At 39.5% G+C, this 24,599-nt stretch overlaps 2 protein-coding genes and 1 non-coding gene across 27 annotated transcripts in view; all 3 read right to left on the bottom strand.

Annotated features, from left to right (window-relative positions):
- UBAP2 (ubiquitin associated protein 2) overlaps nucleotides 1–24,599 on the bottom strand; it is a 127,480-nt gene that overhangs the window by 27,592 nt on the left and 75,289 nt on the right. For 14 of the 25 annotated variants that reach the window (XM_063594439.1, XM_055117306.3, XM_057303164.2 and 11 more), the window contains 6 exons: nucleotides 23,673–23,727; nucleotides 22,133–22,236; nucleotides 14,316–14,381; nucleotides 11,430–11,482; nucleotides 6,658–6,725; nucleotides 3,871–4,060 (listed from right to left, as the gene is read on the bottom strand). In XM_063594439.1, coding sequence (XP_063450509.1) covers nucleotides 3,871–4,060; nucleotides 6,658–6,725; nucleotides 11,430–11,482; nucleotides 14,316–14,381; nucleotides 22,133–22,236; nucleotides 23,673–23,727 — 536 coding nt within the window. The remainder of the gene's footprint in view (nucleotides 1–3,870; nucleotides 4,061–6,657; nucleotides 6,726–11,429; nucleotides 11,483–14,315; nucleotides 14,382–22,132; nucleotides 22,237–23,672; nucleotides 23,728–24,599) is intronic. The other 11 variants (XM_063594441.1, XM_063594443.1, XM_055117315.3 and 8 more) reach the window with 3 other exon arrangements.
- LOC112440911 (small nucleolar RNA SNORD121A) lies at nucleotides 3,355–3,436 on the bottom strand. Its single transcript, XR_003028899.1, has one exon. It is a non-coding gene; the product is annotated as a small nucleolar RNA SNORD121A (small nucleolar RNA).
- Nucleotides 17,518–19,097, bottom strand: LOC103783510 (oligosaccharyltransferase complex subunit OSTC-like). Its single transcript, XM_055117318.2, has one exon. The coding sequence runs from the start codon at nucleotides 19,016–19,018 to the stop codon at nucleotides 18,554–18,556; it is 465 nt and encodes a 154-aa protein (XP_054973293.1). The 5' UTR covers nucleotides 19,019–19,097; the 3' UTR covers nucleotides 17,518–18,553.

Raw genomic sequence — 24,599 nt, 5'->3', positions numbered from 1 at the left:
CTGCAAGATCAAATACAGGTCAGGCTGGGCGCAGTGGCTCACACCTGTAACCCCAGCACTTTGGGAAGCCGAGGTGGGTGGATCACCTGAGGTCAGGAGTTAGAGACCAGCCTGGCCAACGTGGTGAAACCCCGTCTCTACTAAAAATACAAAAATTAGCCAGGGATGGTGGTGAACGCCTGCAATCCCAGCTACTCCAGAGGCTGAGACAGGAGAATCGCTTGAACCCAGGAGGTGGAGGTTGCAGTAAGGTGAGATCGCACCACTGCACTCCAGCCTGGGTGACAGAGCTAGACTCGTCTCTCATGTGTGTGTGCGTGCACGCACGCGCACACACACACAAGATCAAATACAGGTCAAAGAACTGAACTTCAGTGGTTACTATTCCAAAATGAGACACTGCGATACATACGTATTTGAAGTTGAGCAAATACCATAGACACTGCTATTTTCATTTCAAGTTGTTTAGATGACTAAGAACACCAAATACGTTCCATAAATAAGTACAGGAAAAACAATGTTACTCCTGCCCCATCTGTCCTGTCAGGTCGAGATCCAAAGAGAATGAAAGCCTATGACTAGAAAAGACAATGGAAGATCAACTACATTTTTACATATCAAGATCATTCTGAAATATAAGTTCTTCATCAAAAATAACATTTCTTTTCTTTTCTTTTTTCTTTTTTGAGACAGTCTCGCTGTCACCCAGGCTGGAGTGCAGTGGCGCGATCTCGGCTCACTGCAAGCTCTGCCTCCCAGGTTCACTCCATTCTCCTGCCTCAGCCTCCCGAGTAGCTGGGACTACAGGCGCCCACCACCACGCCCGGCTTTTTTGTTGTTGTTGTATTTTTAGTAGATACGGGGTTTCACCATGTTAGCCAGGATGGTTTCCATCTCCTGACCTTGTGATCCACCTGCCTCGGCCTCCCAAAGTGCTGGGATTACAGGCATGAGCCACCGCGCCTGGCCCAAAAGTAACATTTCATATCCATTTAAGGTCAAAAACAAATACTTTGCCTTCCCTCAAGTAAGTTGAAACAATTACTTCTATTATCAACATTCAAAGACAAGGAATGTCCCACTTGGATGGAAATCCTAACTTCGCTTTGAGTAAAACATTAGGTTATGGACAGCTGTGACAGAGAATCTGCTTATACTGAAACAGTGGTGCTAACATTACTTATCACTGCTCCAGATTCTTTTTTCAGGTTGCCCAATACACTGGTCTGAGGTTGCTACCAATTTGCAAAAATCCAGCTCAAGCCCACTGATTTAATGAAGGCCTCCCAGGTGATGACTCTCTTCATCCTGTTATCCTAATCCCTAACATGCATCAGCTAGTTTTATCAAATGCACTATGTGCTTTACAACACAGCGAAATCACTGAATCAATGACTACTGCCATGCCCTAGGTAATATACAGCATAGGCCTCTTAAGTCCACCTACACGTTTCAATCAATGGAGAGACTTTTAAAATGTATACAATACACACATGTGCATACATGCACATACACACAAACACACACAGTGCCCAAATCCCAATCCCAAAGATGAGGACATGTTTTGTTTTAGAGACTTGGGAAATATCATCATCACTTCTGTTGCTGCTGTTATTTACTAGGTTCATTATTATTATTTGGAGACAAGGTATTGCTGTCAACCCAGGCTGGAGGGCCACAGAACAACCTCCTGGGCTCAAGTGATCCTCCCATGCCAGCCTCTCAAGTAGCTGGGATTACAGTAGCTATGATTACAGGGCATGTGCCACGACAACCAGCTTATTTTATTTTAGCAAGATGAGGCCTCGCTATGTTGCCAGACTGGTCTCAAATTCCTGGCATCTCATAATCTTCCGGCCTCAGCCTCCCAAAGTTCTGGGATTTACAGGGATGAGCCACCATGCCATGCCTGGCCTCCCCAGTGATTTTTTTTTTTTTTTTTTTTTTTTGAGATAGAGTTTCTCTCATCGCCCAGGCTGGAGTGCAATGGCGTGATCACGGCTCGCTGCAACCTCCACCTCCCGGGTTCAAGTGATTCTCTTGACTCAGCCTCCCAAGAAGCTGGGATTATAGGCGCCCACCACTACGCCTGGCTAATTTTTGTATTTTTAGTAGAGATGGGGTTTTACCACATTGGCCAGGCTGGTCTCAAACTCCTGACCTCAGGTGATCCACCCACCTCGGCCTCCCAAAGTGCTGGAATAACAGGTGTGAGCCACCGCGCCCAGCTCCCAGTGATTTTTAAAGTTTAGAGTAGGGTTGAGAACCACTGCTCTAATACAACGCCACACAAACAATTCTTATTCTGCCTTCTCATGTTGGTCATTCTCATGCTGGTCACTACATAAAGCAACATATCTGAAGATTGCTGTAAAAACTCAAGTCCTTCTTATCAATTCAGTGGACACACATAGATTTCAGCAAGGGCATTACATAATTATACCAGTAGCAGAGGGAAAGGCGGAGGAGGAAAAGACTCTGGTGCGTCAATTAAAAATCAGGGTTTTTATTAGGCCTTCTCAAAATAGAGAAGCCTTGGGCTGTTCTACTTCAAGCACTGACACCACCTCATATACCAATGATACTAAAAACACCAAGTCCCCAAGCCCAACACATGATATGGCTACACAGAGTAGAAAATACTAAGGAAAAGTTTAAATATTCAATTCTCAATTTTATCAGGGTAAAACAAACGATTTGACTCAGGGGAGAAAATTCTGTTTCTCAGCAATAAATTTCAGGAAAAACACAGCAACAAACTAAAATAATTATCCCTAGTAAGAGCTGTAGTTCTGTATCCATAGACCTTTCTAACTTCCCCTTGCCAGCTCGGAACTTCCTGTAGTTGGGTAGGAACTTCAGTTCACCATTCTAAAGCAACATTCTTGTATAAGCTATGATCTAAGCTTATACTTCCATAAGCCTATCTTCACAGCCTTCACTAACAGTTTCTGAAGTTCCTTCTGGATGGGAGCTTAACTCACATTGGAAGTCAGTCATACAGTACTAAATGACACTGTTTCAATAAAAACACATCCAAACTATAAGGGCCTCTGTTAATCATTTGGCATTTTAAGAAAATGTAGCTTATTTTACGGTCTTAGGGGGGAAAAAAAGCAAAAAATGTAAGCGCCTAGGCAGACTTAGACTGTTTTTACATGATTTTATAGCAAGTCAATTCTGATAAACTTTCGCATTTAATTGGAAAACAAGAAATTGAATATACTAACTATAGAGACATAATATGAAACAAAACACAAGGAAAACATCATTCAGAAGAAAGGGGTACTTTCAATCTCAAGAGTGATCATCAGTTCAAAGAATTTGACAAACCATAAAAAAATTTTTATCTTTGTCCAGGAAACTCAGGTAGTTAAATTCCACATGGAATCATCAGATATGTGCTTGGAAATTACCACATCATTGTTTTCTGGACTAAGATCTACTGTAGAATTTTTTGATGTTTTGTTTTAGAGACAGGGTCTCGCTCTGTCACCCAGCCTGGAGTACAGAGGCATGATCATGGTTCACTGCAACCTCAAACTCCTGGGCACAAGTGACCCTCCAACCTCAGCCTCCCAAGTAACTGAGACTACAGGCACACAACACCACACTCAGCTAATTTTTGTTAGTTTGCTTTTTTTGTAGAGACAGAGTTTTGCCCAGTCTGGTTTCAAACTCCTGGGTTCAAGTAATCCTCATGCCCCAGCTCCCAAAGTGCTGGGATTACAGGCATGAGCCATCATGCCCGGCCTTACTGTAGATATTTTTATAATTAGAAAGTAATTATAAAGCATGTATCATATTCTAGAATACATTTGCTAATGGGTATATTTCTTAAAATCCCACACTGAAATAAAAGTGAGTTACCAGGCTCTGAGGACAACAGGAGTTGACGGCAGTGGAGCTGCCAGTCCCTGGTGCCATCTGATTGTTGTGTTGCGAATTTGTGAAGACAAGGGCTTGCCCAAAGCCCTGCTGTTGGGAAGTTTCAAAGGAGTTGGCTTCTGAGGCTTGACTGTGAGGAACAGGCTTCTGGAGCAAGGCTACCAGATCAATGCTAAGCAGACAAAAAGCAATGAGGAACCAGTCATAAGCAAATCTTACCAACAAATGAATGTGAGAAGTCAATCAATATATAGTGAATTTACATTAAAAATCAAATGAGGAGAACCTTTGGAAAATGGGGTTTAAGGGGGCAAAAGGAGGGCATCATCCACACAAAAGAGCATACCAAGCCACAGAGACTGAAGCAGGGCTTTGCAGAGAAGAGAATCAAAAGGTGTATTGAGAAATTTTCAAAGTAATGACTAACACATTATAAACTGATTTGAAAACCTGGAGCAATAAAGTAAAATTAAACAATTTTCTCAAGTTTGGTTCATTTTACCTAGAATATTTTACCCATTTATTACCTAAAACCAGAGTTCCTAATAAATCCATATTTCTAGGGAATGAAGACCTCACCTGCAGTAAGCAATTCAATAAGTTTCACTTTTTTTTTTTCTAAGACAGTGTCTCACTCTGTTACCAAGGCTGGAATGCAGTGGTGTGACCCTGGCTCACTGCAACCTCTGCCTCCCAGGCTTAAGCAATTCTCGTGCCTCAGCCTCCCGAGTAGCTGCGATTACAGGCGTGTGCCACCATGCCCAGCTAATTTTTGTATTTTTAGTAGAGACAGGATCTCACCATGTTGGACAGGCTGGTCTCAAACTCCTGCTCTCAAGTGAGCCGCCTGCCTTGGCCTCCCAAAGTGCTGGAATTACAGGCGTGAGCCACCCTACCTGGCCAAGTTTCATATTTATCTTAAATTTTTTACATTCTATCCCATAATACATTTAAGTGTGTGTATACACACACACACACACACACACACACACACGCCCATATAATTTTATCTTTAAAATATTCAGGAATAAATGCACAGTATAATAACAAATATACTGTTAACCAGAACTCTTAAAACACCCCCAAGACAGATATTCCAATTTGGACTACCTGACAACAATGAGCTACAAACTTCCTGTACCAACTCTTTTCTAAACTTACCTAGTGTAGTAGGACCTGCCAGATGCACCGTATTACCTAACCTTGTAATGAATGCCATTGAATCCTTTCAAAGGCCAGTTCCCATCAGTTCTCCTGACTGACATTCTCACCATGCCAATAAGACAGGCAGATTACAGGACAATTCAAGACTCATTCCTGACACATGGCAAAGTTCCTAGCCTGAGTTCCTCTCCCTTATAGACTATAGCCAAGTTGAATTTCATGACAATGATCCCAGTAAATTCACTGAATCATAAATACAATAGAGAATATGTGCATTTAACAACAAACTCCAAACAATCTCAAAACAATATACTGTAAGACATAATCATTAATCATTTTTATTTCCCTACAATGAAATCTCATCACCATCTCATTTAGCATGAGATTGATCCTGTTAGGTTCAAAACTGCCTTCATTTCTAAGGTATCATATGTAACCAGTCTTTCATCTTTCTAGATCACTATACTTTGAAACCACTTTCAAAGGTGTTTAGTGTGAAAACTAGAATATAAATAAATGCTCTTCAGTCATTTGTTTCAGTGTACATTCTAAGAATGTGGTTATCCCATAAGTTCCTTCCTTTTCTGTAATCTAGCAGAGTAAAACTAGTAGAACTCAAATAAAATAAGAGATCTGTATTAGTTTCAGAAGATCTAAATAAATGGTAATGAAGAAACCAAAGAATACAATGTATTAAGTTCATTCTGTCAAAAAAAAAAAAAAAAAACAGGTCTACAAAAGTGAAAATAGCAACCATTAAAAAAGTTTAGGCCAGGCGCAGTGGCTCACGCCTGTAACCCCAGCACTTTAGGAGGCCGAGGCTGGCGGATCACGAGGTCAGGATTTCGAGACCAGCCTAGCCAATATGGTGAAACCCTGTCTCCACTAAAAATACAAAAATTAGCCGGGCGTGGTGGCAGGCGCCTGTAGTCCCAGCTACTTGGGAGGCTGAGGCAGAAGAATCACTTGAACTCAGGAGGGGGGGGTTGCAGTGAGCCGAGATCGCGCCACTGCACTCCAGCCTAGGTGACAGAGTGAGACTCCGTCTCAAAAAAACAAAACAAAACAAAAAAAAGGGCCAGGTGTGGTGGCTCACATCTGTAATCCCAACACTTTGGGAGGCTGAGGTGGGCGGATCACCTGAGGTTGGGAATTCGAGACCAGCCTGACCAACATGGAAAAACTGTCTCTACTAAAAATACAAAATTAGCCGGGCATGGGGGCGCATGCCTGTAATCCCAGCTACTTGGGAGGCTTGAGGCAGGAGAATCACTTGAACCCGAGAGGCGGAGGTTGCAGTGAGCCGAGATAGCGCCACTGCACTCTAGCCTGGGCAATAAAAGCAAAACTACGTCTCAAAATAGAAAAACAAAAAAAAGTTTAACGTGATGTCTGCAACAACTGCTAACAAATTCATCAGTGGATACATCAATTAGAAAATGACTGAAGCTCTGTCAGATTTACCAAGTAGTGGTAAAATAAAGGTTAGCCTTGGATAAAAAGGGAAAAAATAGAAAGAGACCCAAAAATGAAAATACTTTTCCTGAGGCAAAAGATTTCAGTAATGCTTTGAATAACAAATATAAGATGGCAAAAAGTATTTACCTTTGCCCAGGTAAGATGTGATTCTCTGCTGGAGCAGATGAGGCAGTGAAGACCTTTGTTTCAGAAAGCTGTATGGAAAGTTGAAAAATTTAATCTTATTCTACATACTACTAAACCCAAAACACTGACTTCCTGATCATTTGTAGTCATCAGTAGTCTCTTACACTTCACATAACAGCTATTCTAAAGAAAATGAAATATACAAGTGACCATGACAAGTAATTTTCAAGTGAATGCAATTTTTTTTTTTTTTTTTTTTTGAGACAGGGTCTGGCCCTGTTGCCCAGGAAGGAGTGCAGTGACGTGATCTCGGCTCACTGCAATCTGTGCCTCCTGGGTTCAAGCGATCATCTCGCCTCAGCCTCCTGAGTAGCTGGGCCTCCAGGCACGCACCAGCATGCGCCACCACACTGAGCTAATTTTTGTATTTTTAGTAGAAACAGGGTTTTGCCATGTTGCCCAGGATAATCTCCAATTCCTGGCCTCAAGTGATGCACCCACCTTGACCTCCCAAAGTGTTGGGATTACAAGTATAAGCCATGGCGCCCGGCTGCAAGTGAAGGTAATTTTAGATTGAAAGGCCTACAAGAATGATTTCAAATCAGGAAAATGATGAGACTAATGGTAAACAACACAGTGAAACACTCAAACCAGGGCTCAACCGCAGACCCACTTCTCTATTTGTCATTACGCAAAATGAGAATACCAATAAACCCACCAACAATGCTAACAGAAATGCCAAAAAGAAGTTGAGAAGGTGGCCAGGAATGGTGGCTCACACCTGAAAGCCCACCACTCTGGGCAGCCGAGGCAGGAGGATTGCTTGAGGCCAGAAGTAAGGCTTCATCTCTAGGAAAAAAAAAAATTGGCTGGTCGTGGTGGTGTGCACCTGTCCCAGCTACATGGGAGGCTGAGGCAGGAGAATCGCTTCAGTCCAGAGGTTGAGGCTGCCGTGAGCCATGATCACACCACTGCACTCCAGCCTAGGGGACAAAGTGAGATCCTGCCTCAAAAAAAAAAAAAAGAAGTCATTAAGAAGTTTGTAAAGGTGAAATAATAGATGTTTTCTCCCCCCAAAGACAGATGTCTTTGGTACTTAATTGATCAGTAATTTTACATTTCATTTTTATTAAACCATGAGTTTCTATTATTTTTAAAAAACTAATTTTATCACATTCTAACACATCCAATAAACCGCAAATATTCAAACCAAATAACTGAATTAAGTCTGGCATACATAGGCCCCCATGAAACCATCACCACAATTAGGACGGTGAACATATTCTTTACTCCCCCACAATTTCCACCTGTCCCTGTGGAATCACTCAATCCCACAACTTGTCTGCATCCCCAGGCAACCACTCACATGCTTTCTGACACTACAGATTAGGCTGCATTTTCTAGAATTTTAAATGAAATCATAAAAGTATCCAAACCTTTATTCCTGGCTTCTTTCACTCAGCATAATTATTTTGGGATATATGCACACTGTTTTAACTCACTTTTAGGGCATTCAGGATAAATTTTTTGAAACCTCAACTGACATTAATAAAAGATACAAGTTCTTTTTATGTTTTCAATGTGGGGACTCGGCTTTGAAAGGCTGGAAAATGTTGATCTAATGAGGTAACACGGAAAACATAAAAATGCTACTCAAAATGTTCCCATAATTCTTATCAACTCTAAATGTCTCAGAAACACTGTATAAAACCAGACTTCCTGCATGACATACTATGTGTAAGCAGGAGGTAGAGGAGACAGTAGGTGTTCATTTTCTTCAACAATATAAAAGTGCTAAATTGTTTACCGGTTCAACAAGTCAACAAGAAGGGCCTAAGTTGCATCCTATTCCAAAACAGGGTGTGTGGGAAGGGTTTTTTTTTCTTTTTTGGGAGACAGACCTTACTCTGTCACCCAGGCAAGAATGCAGTGACATGATCACTGAGGCTCACTGCAGCTACAAACTCAACCTCCCAAGCTCAAGCATTCCTACCACCTCTACTTCCTAAGTAGCTGGGACTACAGGCACCTGCCATCACACACAGCTATTTTAAAATTTTTTTGTAGAGACAGGGCCTCCCTATGTTGCCCAGGCTGCGCTTGATCTCTTGGGCTCAAGCGATCCTCCTGCCTCAGCCTCCCAAAGTGCTAGGGTTACAGGCATGAGCCACTGTGCCTGCCCCAAGGTAGTATATTTTAATATTCCCAGTGAATCCATTTTTGCCTGAAACTTACAAATTAAATCGATTTATGAAAAAGAGAAAAAGTAAATGAGAACTACTATAAACATTGACATATCTAAACATGATAATAAAACACTGAATGGTCCCCCCCCCCTTTTTTTTTTGAGATGGAGTTTCATTCTTGCTGCCCAGGCTGGAGTGCAATGGTGTGATCTTGTCTCACTGCAAGTGCCTCCCGGGTTCAAGTGATTCTCCTGCCTCAGTCTCCCAAGTAATTGGAATTACAGGTGCCCACCATCCCACCTGGCTAATTTTTGTATTTTTAGTAGAGACAGGGTTTCACCACGTTGGCCAGGCTTGTCTCGAACTCCTGACCTCAGGTGATCTGCCCACCGCAGCCTCCCAAAATGCTGGATTACAGGCATGAGCCACTGTGCCCGGCCTTTTTTTTTTTTTTTTTTTTTTTTTTAAAGGAAGGGCCAGGCATGACGGCACGCACCTGTAATCTCAACTACTTGGAGGCTGAGGCAAGAGGATCCCTTGAGCACAGGAGTTTGGGGCTGGAGTGAGCTGGCCAACAGTGCAAGACCTAGTCTCTAAAATTAAAAAAAGGCCGGGCGCAGTGGCTCATGCCTGTAATCCCAGACCTTTGGGAAGCCAAGTCGGACAGATCACCTGAGGTTAGGAATTCGAGACCAGCCTGGCCAACATGGTGAAACCCCGTCTCTACTAAAAATACAAACATTGGCCAGGCATGGTGGCGTGCATCTATAATTCCAGCTACTCAGGTGGCTGGGGCAGGAGAATCACTTGAACCCAGAGGCGGAGGTTGCAGTGAGCCAAAATCGTGCCTCTGCACTCCAGCCTGGTGACAGAGCGAGAGCAAGGCCCTGTCTCAAAAAAAAAAAAATTAAAGTACTTATTTTTTACAAGGTAAAATGAATCTATCTATGGTAGTGGGTTGTTCAAACACCACTTAAAACCCAAATAATACTGTGTGTGAAGGAGTAGTAAGACCCAAGGAACAACGCCCTGCCTAAGGTCATTAAACAAGTCAAGTAGAAATCATGTTTCTTGTTTCTCATTCAAAGCAGGTCCTGTTAGCATAAATGGAAACACATATGGAGACAGAGAAAAAGACAGAATCTCAAAGTGTGCGTCATTGTATATAGTTTTCAGGATCTGTATTTGTAACCCATTTATTATTTCCCTCTCAATGTCTGCTCAAACTCTGTGTCAGGCAGATACCAAACTCAAGAGTTCTAGAACTTGACAGTCAAACAGAAAAGAGGTATAAAATTTTATGGTATTGGGTTATTTATCCCTTTTTTCTCTTTATTATTTAACTTATTTTTCCAAAAAAAATACTATGCTGAAAGCAGAACTTATAGACTGACAGTACCCAGAAGCTAGTGTAACATGCTCAAAAATATCTGTGCAATAAAGGAATTTTTCTTTAAAAAAGGTTCTTCTAGTCAAAAGGGGAAGAGGTTGGGCATGGAACCAGAGCAAACTTATTCAGGTTAATTTCAATTGTGATCCAAAATACAGACTCCCCTTTAATGAAAATATTCTAAAGAATAATAGTTTACAAATCTGGGCAACAGTGTCAGCTGGCTATAAGGTCAAACAAAACACAGATAAGCTTAAAAAAAAAATCAATCCTACTTAACACCTGGTAAATTTTGTTTGTTTGCTTTAAGATGGATTCTTGCTCTGTCACCCAGGCTAGAGAGCGGTGGAATGATAATGCAGCCTTGAACTCCTGGGCTCAAGAGATCCTCCTGCCTTAGCCTCCTGAGTAGCTGAGACTACAGATGCACAACCCCACACCCAGGTAATTTTTTTATTATTTTTTTTTTTGTAGAGACAGGGGTCTCACTTTGTTACTCAGGCAGGTCTCATATTCCTGGCTTCAAGTGATCCTCCTACCTTAGCTTCTCAGAGTGCTGTTGTGAGTCACTACGCCCAGTTGTGAGTCACTACGCCCAGCCTAACACCTCAACCTTTTTTCTTGTTTTTTTCCAATCTCCCAATCATCTTGACAATTGGTCATTTTTAAGCACAAAAACAAATATTCTTAAAAATCTGAAAATCTAAGTTCCTTTTAAGAAGCATCTGTTAAAAAAGCCAAGCCTCAAAAACCCTGGCTACGATACATGCCAGAAAAGAAGCCAAGATGAGATAAGATGTCTCAGGCTCTTTCTTCCAAGCACCAAAGTCCCCACCAAACACCGAAAGAAAGACAGGTATTGGCCAGGCGCAGTGTCTCACGCCTATAATCCCAGCACTTTGGGAGGTTGAGGCGGGTGTATCACCTGAGGTCAGGAGTTTGAGACCACCCTGACCAAAATGGTGAAACATCGTCTCTACTAAAAAAAAAAAATACAAAATTAGCCAGGCGTGGTGGCGCACATCTGTAATCCCAGCTATTTGGGAGGCTGAGGCAGAAGAACTGCTTGAATCTGGGAGGCAGAGGTTGCAATGAGCCAAGATCACGCCATTGCGTTCCAGCCTGGGCAACAAAAGTGAAATTCCATTTCAAAAAAAAAAAAAAAAGAAAGGTCTCATCTGACAGCAAACACTTACATCTTCAGTCCAGTCTTCTGTTGTCCACTCTTCCACAGAATTCTTCCAAGCCCCTGTTGGGAAACAACAGCAATCAAAGTTTATACCACAAAGTCAAATACAGTCTCAGTCCAAATGATTCCTTTTTGTGTACTATGCGGGAAAAAAGATACATACGCCTCACTAGCAATTTAGTTTACAACCCAAGAAACATGACGTTCTTAATCTATTCTCGGTAAAATCAGTAATATTTCTTTTCTCCCCTTCTCTTTGAAATAATGTTTACAAATGCAACTTGACTAGTAGTCACTATCTACATAACCTCAAATCAGTGTTTCAAATGGATTTTGCTTCAATATAGGTCACATCCAAGCAATTCTGCCATGAGTAAGAAAGTATGGATGTAGCACAAATATAGACATTTAACAATGGTTTGATTTCTTCCGATATAGTCTTCAAAACAACAAATTTCATTTTAAGGCAAATCTGTCTTGGACCCTATTTCAGGTGGATTACTGAATTATCAAATTTAGAGAAGCATCCTTTTTATAAAATATTAGCTCTACTACATGGCTTCCTAATAGGTCTCCAGCAAAGTTCAACATTACTCTTGCTCATATCAAGTCTGCTGCTTTAAGTTCTGGAGTCAGTACACAGGATGCGCTCAAACCGTTCTTACAGAATACTCATCCATAACACATCTAAGTACTTTCAAAAGTGTTGCTACTCAAAAAATACTTACTTACAGATCTTATATAAGTAGAGGGCCACTGTTTACAGCATATATGGAAAAAATGCCCATATATAATGGTTTTAAAGGAAATACACTAAGAAATTAACGACAACCCCAGAAAGCGGGATTATGGATGTTTTCAGTTCCTTCATAAGAAGAAAGGAGTTAATCATCTGACAAACAAAATTCCGTTTCTCTCCAAAAGTTGTGTATGGAGAGGGAAAAGGAGGAGCATGCTTGTGAGACAAAAGAAGTCAGGTAACCATGTCTACCTTCCTTAGAATCACGTAAACAGCCAAATAACTGACCTCCTCATAAGTAAAATGATGATTGTTTCCTAGAAAAAGAGTCCTTATTTATGGAATGTTTTTAACGGGACGTACCTGATTTCAGATTGGGGTGGCTCTCTGTGAAATGTGATGTAAACTGTGCCAATATTTGGATGTAAAATACAGATGTTTCAAAACCGAAAACATTTAATTCTGTCTGAGAAACCACTAATACACTGGAAATTTGGAGGATGAAGTTAATGAAAGCCAGAATTGTAAGGGAAAGCTTGATGGGGAAGATAAACATACACACACAGGGATATAAAGGAAAATTTCCAGGAGAAAAACAATGATGAAATATTACAAAAACCTACATAAAAAATATTAAAGTACTCTAAAGCTTAAAATATACATTATTTTTTCTAATTTTTAAAATTGCACAGCTCAGCCACTATATGTACAGTTAATGTAGTAAGTTAAAACAGACTTTTATACATGATATGTAGTAAGAATGGCCTACCATGGCAATTCAGGAGATATATTAAAAGTTTAAAAAAGGCTGGGCATGGTGGCTCATGCCTGTAATCCCAGCACTTTGGGAGGCCGAGGTGGGTGGATCACGAGGTCAGGAGTTCAAGACCAGCCTGGTCAATATGGTGAAATCCCGTCTCTACTAAAATTACAAAAATTAGCCGGGCGTGGTGGCGTGTGCCTGTAGTCCCAGCTACTGAGGAGGCTGAGGCAGGAGAATCGTTTGAACCTGGGAGGCGGAAGTTGCAGTGAGCTGAGATCATGCCACTGCTCCAGCCTGGGCAACAGAGCAAGACTCTATCTCAAAAATAAATAAATAAATAAATAAATAATAAAAAAATAGGGCCTGGAGCAGTGGCTCATGCCTGTAATTGCAGCATTTCGGGAGGCAGAGATGAGTGGATCACCTGAGGTCAGGAGTTTCAGATCAGCCTGGCCAACATGGTGAAACCCCATCTCTACTAAAAATACAAAGAATTAGTCAGGAGTGGTGCCTCACACCTATAAATCCCAGCTACTTGGGAGGCTGAGGCAGGAGAATTGCTTAAACCCAGGAGGTGGAGGTTGCAGTGAGCTGAGATCGCACCATTGCACTCCAGCCTGGGCAACAAGAGCAAAACTCCATCTCAAAAAAAATAAATAAAAATAATATAATAAAAATAAAAAAGACTGGCCTACCACTTTGAGAGCAGTATTTTGAAAATAATTAAACACAACTTTGGACTTGCATAATAGGGTGAGAATCTGAGTACATTTAAAAGCAAATACAAGGCACTATGTATGTAGCCTGAAGGAAAAACAGCGAAACAGATAGTTATAAGCAGAGATGCAACATGATAGAGTGGTAAGTCAGGAAATTACAGGGGAAACTCCCATGTGAGAAGCAAGTGCCACGTTGTTGCAGGAACTAGCCATACCCACACAGACTATAAAAAATTCCAGACATTAAATACAGAAGGCAAAGGCTCAGGTCCTAATCATATTTTGGAATATTAAAATTTTAATTTGGTCATTAGACCTACACCACAAAATATAATGGAAAAACTTCAACAATCCTTATTTTCAGCTTAAAATAATATATTGGAGATGAATGTTTTATGTTCAATTTAACTTGGTGTTAGTCCTCTAACGAATGTATGTTAAGGCCACTTAGGAACAAGGAAAATAATGATGAAAATTCTGTGACACCTTGAAAGTCAATCAATAAAACATTTCCATTAGCAAACTGCAAATCTGATTACCAAATAAATAGGTATAGTTTACAAACATTTATCTGATAAATTTTTATTAGCTAGCTTTGATAAAAAATGAAAGATATTGCAAGCAATTTATAAGATTCTTAATTTTAAAAATTAAAAAATTAAGTATTCATACCTTTGAGTCCATAAGAACTTTTGTTTGACAGATCCTGAGCTATGTTGTGAGTTTTTGATGCCAGTTCTGTGGACCAATGTAAAATTGAGGGTTTAAACATATGAAAAGAATGAAAGTATTCATCACAGAGAAGATGGTCACTGTCAAAGCTATGTATATGCTGCGTTACTGCCCAAGGATAGTGAAATGTAATTGAAATCCATACTCTTACAGGTCACTGCAAATCAAGTTATGAATCTTATCCTTGATGGCCCTGGGACACTCAAATCACTTCAATTGTTCTCATTCTCACGCCCATGTTTACCAAGCTCCCTTCTCACTCATCAAAGAGAGTATTCTAATCTGTTCAACAGGTACCAGTTTTTAGAAAATTTATAAATTAGCCTTCTGAGTATACACAAGTCTTTCTAGTTTGGTTAATTTGAGGGTCCCTCATATCAGGAATAGATTTGTGGTTATTATACTGTCAACAGTTGGGTTTCTGAGCCTATAAGGCTGAGTCCTGGACTCATAACTCTCTTATCAACAAGCCAATACCATTCTGTGAGGCCTCTGGAAAAACAGCCAGCACCATCAGCTGACATCCTTTAACTGTATTCTACAACAAATTGGTTTTGCTTATCTAAATGCTTTTCAGCAAGAAATCTGCTACTTTAAATAATAAGTGGGAGGAGATGAAAGAAAAGAGAGAGGAGGAAAGAGAAAATTTTAAAAAAAGTAACTAATTGACTAATTCAACATTCTGCTTCAACACTTGCACAACATTCGGCTTCAAAGCCATGGAAGCCTATGCCTGTGAATACCAACTACACTCCAGCCTGGACAACAAATTGAGACCCCCATCTCTTTAAAAAAAAAAAAAAGCAAGAAAAAAAAACATCAGTGGAGGTATTAATAAAAGCACTATAATATCACATACAGATTTTTGTTTGGATGTGTTTTCATTCCACTTTTATAAAAACCTAAGAATGGGATTGTCAGATTGTATGATAGGTATGCTTTCCCACCAGGCATGTATATGAGTACCTGTTATTCCACAATCCTCACCAGCACTTGGAATTTTTCATTTCCTTTAAAGCCATTTTAATAGGTGAATGGGGGTAACTCAATGTGGCTTTACTTTGTATTTCTCCAATGACTAATAATGATGAGCACACTCACGGATTTGTTTGCTATCCATTTATCATGTTCCCTTATAAATGCAAATATTTTGCTTTTAATTAACTTTTTATCTTAAAATAATTATAGAGTCACAGGAAATTATCCTTCACCAGTCTCCGTGTTGAAACAAAAAATTTACCATTTCTGACCCTCTCCAAGTGTACAATTTAGTGGCACAGAGTATATTCACAATGTTGTACAATCATTACTATCCATTTCTAGAACTTCTTCCATTTTTTCCCCCCATTTTCAATTGCTCATTTGTTTTAGGGGGTTGTTTTCTTATTACTGAATTGTGAGAGTTCTTTATTTATTTTGTATATAAGTCCTTATCAAATATGGATTTTATATAAACATTTTCTCCAAGACTACGTCTCATTGTATCATTTTATTTTTCTCTTCAGAAGCATTTTACAATTTTTGATAAAATATACTTTGTCAATTTTCTCTTTTATGACTCAGGCTTATCGGATTCTATATAAGAAATCTTTGCCTAACCTAAAATCACTAGGATTTGCCACTATATCTTCTTTGTAAGTTGTACTTTCAGGTTTCATGTTTAAGTGTAACCTTGGAGGGTAATTTTTGTATACAGTATAATGTATGGCATTGAACTGCCTCATAATTTCTGACAAAAAACAATTAGCCATATGTATATGTGTTTATTTCTAAACTACTATGCTATTGATTTATGTGTCTTGCTTACTGCAGTGTTAGAGCAGTTCTTAAAATCAGGGAGTGTGGGCCGGGTGCGGTGGCTCACACCTGTAATCCCAGCACTCTGAGAGGCCGAGGCGGGTAGATCACAAGGTCAGGAGATGGAGACCATCCTGGCTAACACAGTGAAGCCCCGTCTCTACTAAAAATACAAAAAAATTAGCCAGGTGTGGTGGCGGGTGCCTGTAGTCCCAGGCACTTGGGGAGGCTGAGGCAGGAGAATGGCGTGAACCCGGGAGGCAGAGCCTGCAGTGAGCAGAGATCGTGCCACTGCGCTCCAGCCTGACTGACGAAGCGAGACTCCATCTCAAAAAAATAAAAACTCAGGGAGTGTGGGTCTTAGAACTTTTTTTTCTTTTCAAAATTGTTTAGGCTACTTTAGTTCCTTTAATATTATATAAAAATTTTAGAGTCAAGTTGTCAAGGCCAGGCACAATAGCTCACACCTGTAATCTCACCACTTTGGGAGGCTGAGGTGGGCAGATCACTTGAGGTCAGGAGTTCAATACTTACCTGCCCAACATGGTGAAACCCTGTCTCTACTAAAACTACAAAAAAAAAAAAAAAAAAAAAATTAGCTGGGCATGGTGGCGCACACCTGTAATCCTAGCTACTCAGGAGGCTGAGGTAAGAGATCACTCACCCAGGAGATGGAGGTTGCAGTGAGTTGAGATCGCAACACTGCACTCCAGCCTGTGTGACAGAGTGAGATTCCATCTCGAAAAAAAATAAAATAAAAAAAAGAATCAAGTTGTCAAAAATCTGCTAAGATTTTGATTGGAATTGTGCTGAAGCTATCGATCAATTTGGAGAGAAATGACATTTCAAAGATATTGAGTCTTCTAATTCATGAACACTGAATATGTTCCCTTTTATGAGGGTCTTCTTTGATCTTTCCCAACATGTTGCATAATATTAACATACAAATCTTGCATATACGTAGTCAGAAATAACTATTTCTTGTTTTTTTGGTACTACTGAAAAAAGTACTGTTTTTCTTATTCTTTGTTTGCAATTGTTCACTGCTAGTAAAGAAGTACCATAATTATATTTTAATGATGTATAAGTTATAATTCTATATACATTTGTTAGAATTCATCCTCTGTACCTCTAAAAAGGGGAGAATATATGTGTATATATATAAAAACTACATCAACAAATCTAATTTTTTTTAAAAATCAGTGGGGAAAATTTACATGAGACGGACCACCGTGAATTAATAAATTCAAAGACAGAGTCAGTAAAAACTAAATGTCACAACAGTGAGACTAAAACATATTAAAGTGGTATATCCCTCTATTGTCTTCTTTATTTTCTCTCAATATTGTTTTATATTTTTTCTAATCTTACATATCTTACATATCATTAGACTTATTCCTAGGCATCTGGTGTTTTCTGAAGCTATTAGCAATTTTTTTCCATTTTCTGTTTGTTGATGATTTATAGAAATACATGCCTTCATGAAACTTGTGTCTTGCATCTTGTGCTTGTGAAACTCTCCAATAATTTGTCTACAGATTCTTTTACACAATCACAAAAAACAACGGTTTATTCTCCCTTTCCAATCCTTATGACTTACTTATTTTTTCTTTATTGCACTGGCTAGGACCTCCAGTACAGTGTGAACGGAAGCAGTGGCCGCATGTGTTTTTATCTTGTTCCAGAGGAAAACCATTCAATATATCACCATTGACTGTAACACCTGCTGAAAGTTTACAGATATTCCTTATCTGATTAAGGAAATTCCTTGTATTCCTAACTGCCAGGATTTTGTTTGTTTTTAATTAGAAAAATTATTTATTTCTGCTCCTTTCATAGATCTTATTGTTCAGGAAACAGTCATACATACGTATCTGAAATAATGTATTATCACACTCCCTATTAAAAGGCAAAGCACCACAGGTAAAGCTGATCAGCCATCTAGAATTCTCAATTTATGGAATCTTGCTTCCAGATTTTATATCAATTTCTGAAAATCAGAAATGTCATCTCCAAAAACAAGTTAAAGGGGCTGTAAAAAATAATCACTTTATTCAATATTATATTTGTAAACTGGAGTATATTTTCTTTAAAAAATGAAAAACTAAGAAGAAAATGTCACTCAACATCATTGATGTCAATAGGTCAGCAGGAGAAAAAATACTGTGATAAACTTGTCTCTTTGATACCAAGAAGAAATTTTACTCCAAGCTACACTTCCAATGTTTTCACTACATATTTCCTTACTGCTGCTCTTCATTCTTTTCCACATTTCACAATAGTGGATTGGTACAGCCTTTAAAACTTCATTGACAGGAACAAATGCAGTATCCATTGATTTCTTCTCAAAAGGCACTCTAACCTATCAGATTGCCCGGCAGTTACATTCTCATGAATACTCTAGCCATAAAAAAACTCAACAGGACACAGACAAATCCAATGAATAGAAGAAGAAATCTACTGGGTTTTGGGATATTTGGTGCATTCGATTGGTACAGGATTATGAAACCTAAACCTTCCATTGTAAACAGGAAGCTGGATGCAAGTCCTTCCATAATATACTGTCCATTTACTCTGTACACCAAGAAAGCTACTGGCCTCTGATGCCCATGTTCATTGGTCACAGAGCCAACACTTTGAGGTTCAACAATAACATCATAAATTATTCCTCTGGTGATGAGGAAGCAAGACACCACCACCAGAGCATACATAGTCATGGCCGAGGGCATGTGCAGCCTGGTCGGCTTCTTCAGCTTCAGGTTGGGACATTTGAGCACTAATGGGACGCGGTACAAAGTCTCCATGTTGGTGGAATCAAGGGCCATTATCAGGCTCAAATCCCACATGCCACTCAGAAACACTGTTTGTTTGTTTTAATCATGAACGAATATTGAACATTTTTCCTTATTGAAATAATCATATGGATTTTTCTCCTTAATTTTGTTAAATGGATAATACTAATTTCTATATTTTTATATACAATACACATAACATGAAATCTATCCTTTTACAACAGACAGTTGAATAATTTTTAGTATATTCACAATTTGTGCAATCATCACCTCTAATTCTAGAACATTTTCATCACTCCAAAAACAAACTCCATACTCATTTGTAGTCACTCACCACTTTTCCCAAATAGTTCTAGCTCTAGGCAACCACCAAGCTAATTTCTGTCCCTATAAATTTGCCTTAGACATTTCAGATAAATAAAATCATAAAATACAATATATGTGGTCTTTCTGTGACTCTGCATACTATTTTCAAGGTTCATCCATGTTGTAGCATGTACCTTAATTCCTTTTTATGGCTGAACATTATTCCATTCTATGTATATTCTATATTTTGCTTATACATTCATCCATTGATAAACATTTGAGGTTTTTTCCCCCCAGACAGACCTGTTCAATAGGAAGTATGGGTTGTTTCTACTTTTTTATAATGATGAATTATGTTGCTATCAATCTTTTTGTACAAGATTTTATGTGAACCTATATTTTCCTTTCTTTTGGGTATGCATCTAGGAGTTGATTTGACTTGTTTTTTAAAAGTTAAACAAACTAAGCTGGGCATTGTGGCTCATGTCAATAATCCTAGCACTGGCTGGGTGGGAGGATCTTTGAAGCCAGGAGTTTAAGACCAGCCTCCACAACAATGCAAAATCTTATCTCTACAAAAAACTTTAAAATTCACCCAGTGCAGTGGTGTGTGCCATAGTTCCAGCAGTAAGTACTAGGGAGGTTAAGGTGGGATGGCTTGAACCCAATGGTTCAAGGCTACAGTGAGCTATGATCACACTACTGCACTCCAGCCTGGACAACAGAGTGAGATGTTCTCTCTTTAAAAAAAAAAGAAAGAAAGAAAGAAAGAAAGAAAGAAAGAAAGAAAGAAAGAAAGAAAAGAAGGTGGGGCACGGTGGCTTATGCCTATAATCCCATCACTTTGGGAGGCCAAGGTGAGTGGATCATTTGAGGTCAGGAGTTCAAGACCAGCCTGGCCAACATGGTAAAACCCTGCCTACTAAAAATACGAAAAAGTTAGCCAGGCATAGTGCCGGACACCTGTAATTCCAGCTACTCAGGACACTGAAGCAGGAGAATCGCTTGAACCTGGGAGGTGGAGGTTGCAGTGAGCCAAGATCGTGCCATTGCACTCCAGCCTGGGTGACAGAGACCCCACCTCAAACACCCCCCCACCCCCCAAAAAAAACAGTTAAGCAAACTTAAATACCGTGTATAATTCTTTTTTTTTTTTTGAGACAGAGTCCCACTCTGTCACCCAGGCTAAAGTGCAGTGGCACAATCTCAGCTCACTGCAACCTATGCTTCCTAGGTTCAAGTGATCCTCCCACCTCAGCATCCCAAGTAGCTGAGACCACAGGCATATGATACTATGCCCGGCTAATTTTTTAATTTTTTTTTGCAGAGACGGGAGTTTCACCATGTTGCCCAGGCTGGTCTCAAACTCCTGAGCTCAAGCTGAGTTATCTTATAATCTCCTAATATCTATATGATCCATATCAATATTCCTTTTCTCCTTCCTGGAACCAATTATTCACGTTCTCACCTTCCCTTGATGATCTCATAAGAAGCTTAACGATTTTACTAGTGTTTTCAAATAACAACTTATAAATTTTGTTGACCCTCTTTACAGTTTCTCTATTTACAGTTGATTAGTTGTGCTTCTGGTGGTACTCTCTTACTTTTTGGCTAGGGTTGATGTTATATGGATGTTTGTGTGCATTATTTTTTTTTTTCAGGCACAGCCTTGCTCTGTTGCCCAGGTTGGAGTGCAGTGGCACAATCATAGCTCACTGCATCCTCAACCTGCCAGACTCAAGTGACGCTCCCCACTTCAGCCTCCCAAGCAGCTGGGACCACAGGTGCACACCACCATGCCATGCTAATTTTTTAAGTTTTCTTAGTATAGATGAGGTCTTACTATGTTAACCAGGCTCGTCTCAAACTCTGGCTCAAGTGATCCTCCCGCCTTGGCCACCTAAATGCTGAGACTACAGGCATGAACCACTGCACCTGGCCTTGATAATTTATTGAGCTATATTCTAAGTCTAGGTTATAATTCATTGTGTTAAATTATGTTTTTGTTTTTTGTTTTTGTTGTCGTTGTTTGAGATGAAGTCTCGCTCTGTTGCCCAGGCTGGAGTGCAATGGCACGATCTCGGCTCATTGCAACCTCCACCTCCTGGGTTTAAGCGATTCTCCTGTCTCAGCCTCCCGAGTAGCTGGGATTACAGGCATGTGCCACCATGCCCGGCTAATTTTTTGTATTTTTGTAGAGACAGGGTTTCACCATGTTGGCCAGGCTGGTCTCGAACTCCTGACCTCAAGTGATCCATCTGCCTCGGCCTCCCAAAGTGCTGGGATTACAGGTGTGAGCCACCGTGCCCGGCTAAATTATGTTTCTATAAGTATAATCTCAATAATTACTGTACAAAGAACTCTATATAAATAACCAATATTTACCCCAAGAATTTCAGAAAATAAATAATCCAGAAACAGCATGATACAGAAAAACCTGCAGAGGCAACGTTGCTACAAACCCATCTATCATCTACCACATTATCATACATTATCTGGCCAAAGAATCCACCATTAGAAATGGGAAGTACTTCCAGTAAAAAATCTTCTCCTCAGAAATTCTATATATCTGTGACATACTTTGATCAGAGTGTGGGTTTGTGCTGATTTATGCCAATTACCTTATGTAGCCTCTTTCTTAGCTTGCAGAAGGGAAAATCAAATTCCTTGTCATCATGAGATTTGTATGTGACAGACTTTGGGTGGTAAGAACCAACTAAGAATAGTTTCAGAGGTAGGACAGTAGCCTGTTTTTCATTCTTTTCCATCAGCACATTTAGACTTCATCTTTGTATGAGAACATACAACTCTTAAATAGCTCAAACATTTAAAACTCATCTCTGGCAAAAACAGAACACTTACCAGTTCCCTCATCTGCACCATTCTGAGCAGCTTCCCAAACTACTAGCTTTGTCCCATACACATCTGTAGATGTAGAATCTGAATAGTCTGCAGGATTAAATGTCCTGGGGTTTGAAATAAAGAAATAATAAAGGCAAAAGAAGCAAGCACCTAAGCCAAAATATTAACCATACATGATCTTCCACCAAACAAGCCCAGTGCCTTCTCACAGCCACTGTAAAAGACATCACCTCTCCTTCCCCTATTTAAATATAACTAATTCTGCCAGCCATGGAGATGCAGATGTGAAAACCAGAAGTTGCCTAGGGACCTTCCACACATTCTGGTATAATAGCCTTATTTTCCTGAAACACGGTCCTCAGCATACTAAAGCAGACAAGGAGACGTATAATCTTTCAAGGCAGAATAAGAGCTCTTATGAGAGTCCTGCTGAAAAATAAGGCATAAATAGGCAACAGGTATTTTCTTCCCAAGTCAGAATCCAAGTTTGGCTTTGAATCTTTTACAGCTTAGATTTATATGCTCCTTTACAGAAACATTAGATAAAGAAGAAAACATTTTGTTCAGCACCTCTACTTCTTTTCAATAAAATCCTAAACTGAACACCCAGTTTAATCGAATCATGGTTCAGAGGTCTAACATGAGCCAAAACAAATATTACCTTTAAAATTTTCACAAAGGAATGTGAAGTAAACAGAAAAATCCACAAAACAATTTAAAGCTAATGAGCAGGGCTATGTCTTAAAGTGCTCCTGAGAGTTTGCTCCCTGTGTTTTCATCCCTCCTCTTCCTCAAAGGAGCTTAGGCAGAAGGCAGATTGCATGAGGCACCACTACTTCTAGAAGGCATTAACACCAAGAGTGCTGCCTGAAGTTAGGGAGAGACAAAGGGCTTTTCTTGGAGCCAATTCCTTTCCTTGACTGCATCTACGTATGGCTTCTACAGGATGTTTTAAAACTTTTCCTAAAAATCCAATGGGAGCTAATGTTTTAGAAGCAACAAAAAGTAAAAAAAAACCCAGAAACAAGAAATAAACCTCTGATTTTAGTGCCTTTGAGTCTGTTCAATGTTTACTATTACAATTCAGGAAAAAGGTATCACTCATACATAAATAAGCATTACATTTACTTAGCATTCAAAGACAATGGCTGGATTAACTAAAATGGCTCTTAGGCAGTGCCATTTAGGTACGTCTATAGGTATTTTGTCACAACTTCAGGCGAAGTGCTACTGACATTTATTAATAGTACAGAGAGGAGAGATGTTGCTAAGCAACCTACAATATACAGGAGATCCTACCACCCCATGGAAGTATTATCCAATACACAATCTCAATAATGCCAAGGCTAGAAACCCTGCTCTAATGCCTATTTAAAAGATCAATTTTATTCATATTATTTTTCTTATTTGTAAATCTCTTTAAGTATAGAAAACACTAGATTCACCATGATGACTAAATTAGATGTAGGGTATTAGAAGCAACTGCAGAATAAAAACTAGGGAAGTAAATAATTTTAAAAATAGGATGGCTATCACTTACCCTATGCCTTGGGTTGAGAACCTTCCTGCCCCTCTCCCTCTGCCACGTCCAAATCCTTTAAAAAAACACACAATTATAGTATAAAATAATACTTATGTCCTACACAATTACACTTCCTTCTTCATCCTATACTCACTACCCAGACAATATTATCATTATTCCTAGTAGCACCAACATTCCAATCCAGGGCACCCAATTAACTAATCCCTGCTGATACAACTACCTATACCCAGTTGGTGACTTCTAAGGCTAGAAAAGAATTAAATTCTCCTTGTATTATATTTGTGGTATTTGACAGCTAAACACAGGGAGGTTGTATTATAAAACAGTCTGCATCTTTTAAAATCAGAAAGAGCTAACACCATGGAATTATAAGCCACTACTATAAATGAAATGAGAACCAGAAAGAGGAAAATGCAAAGTAAGCTGAAGGCACTGTTAAGTATCATTTTAAATACTAGTCTGTGATCAAAGATCAAAATGGCAGCAAGCATGAGAACAAGCAAGCAAGAAGAGAAAATTATGACTAGCACCTTTCCACATTCTCTTCATTAAAATCCTAAACTGAAGAGCAAAGGCCTAAATTTAAGAGCTAAAACTATAAAACTCTCAGAGAAAAACACAAAGCAAAAGCTTGACAACGCTGGATTTAGCAATGATTTCTTCAGTATGACACTAAAACTACAGGCAAAAAAAGAAAAAATAGACAAAATGGACTTTATGAAAATTAAAAACTTTTCTGGGACAGGCATGGTGGCTCACACCTATAATCTCAACAATTTGGGAGGCTGAGGTGGAAGGGTGGCTTGAGCCAGGAGTTCAAGACCAGCCTGGGCAACATAGGGAGACCCCCTCTCTACAAAACTATTTTTATGGGCATGTGCCTCTAACTTAGCTACCTGACAGGCTGAAGCAGGAAGATCCATG

The sequence above is a fragment of the Pan paniscus genome, chromosome 11 (genome assembly GCF_029289425.2).
Source record: "Pan paniscus chromosome 11, NHGRI_mPanPan1-v2.0_pri, whole genome shotgun sequence".
Classification (NCBI taxonomy): domain Eukaryota; kingdom Metazoa; phylum Chordata; class Mammalia; order Primates; family Hominidae; genus Pan; species Pan paniscus.
This window is presented reverse-complemented; position numbering and strand designations above follow the sequence as displayed.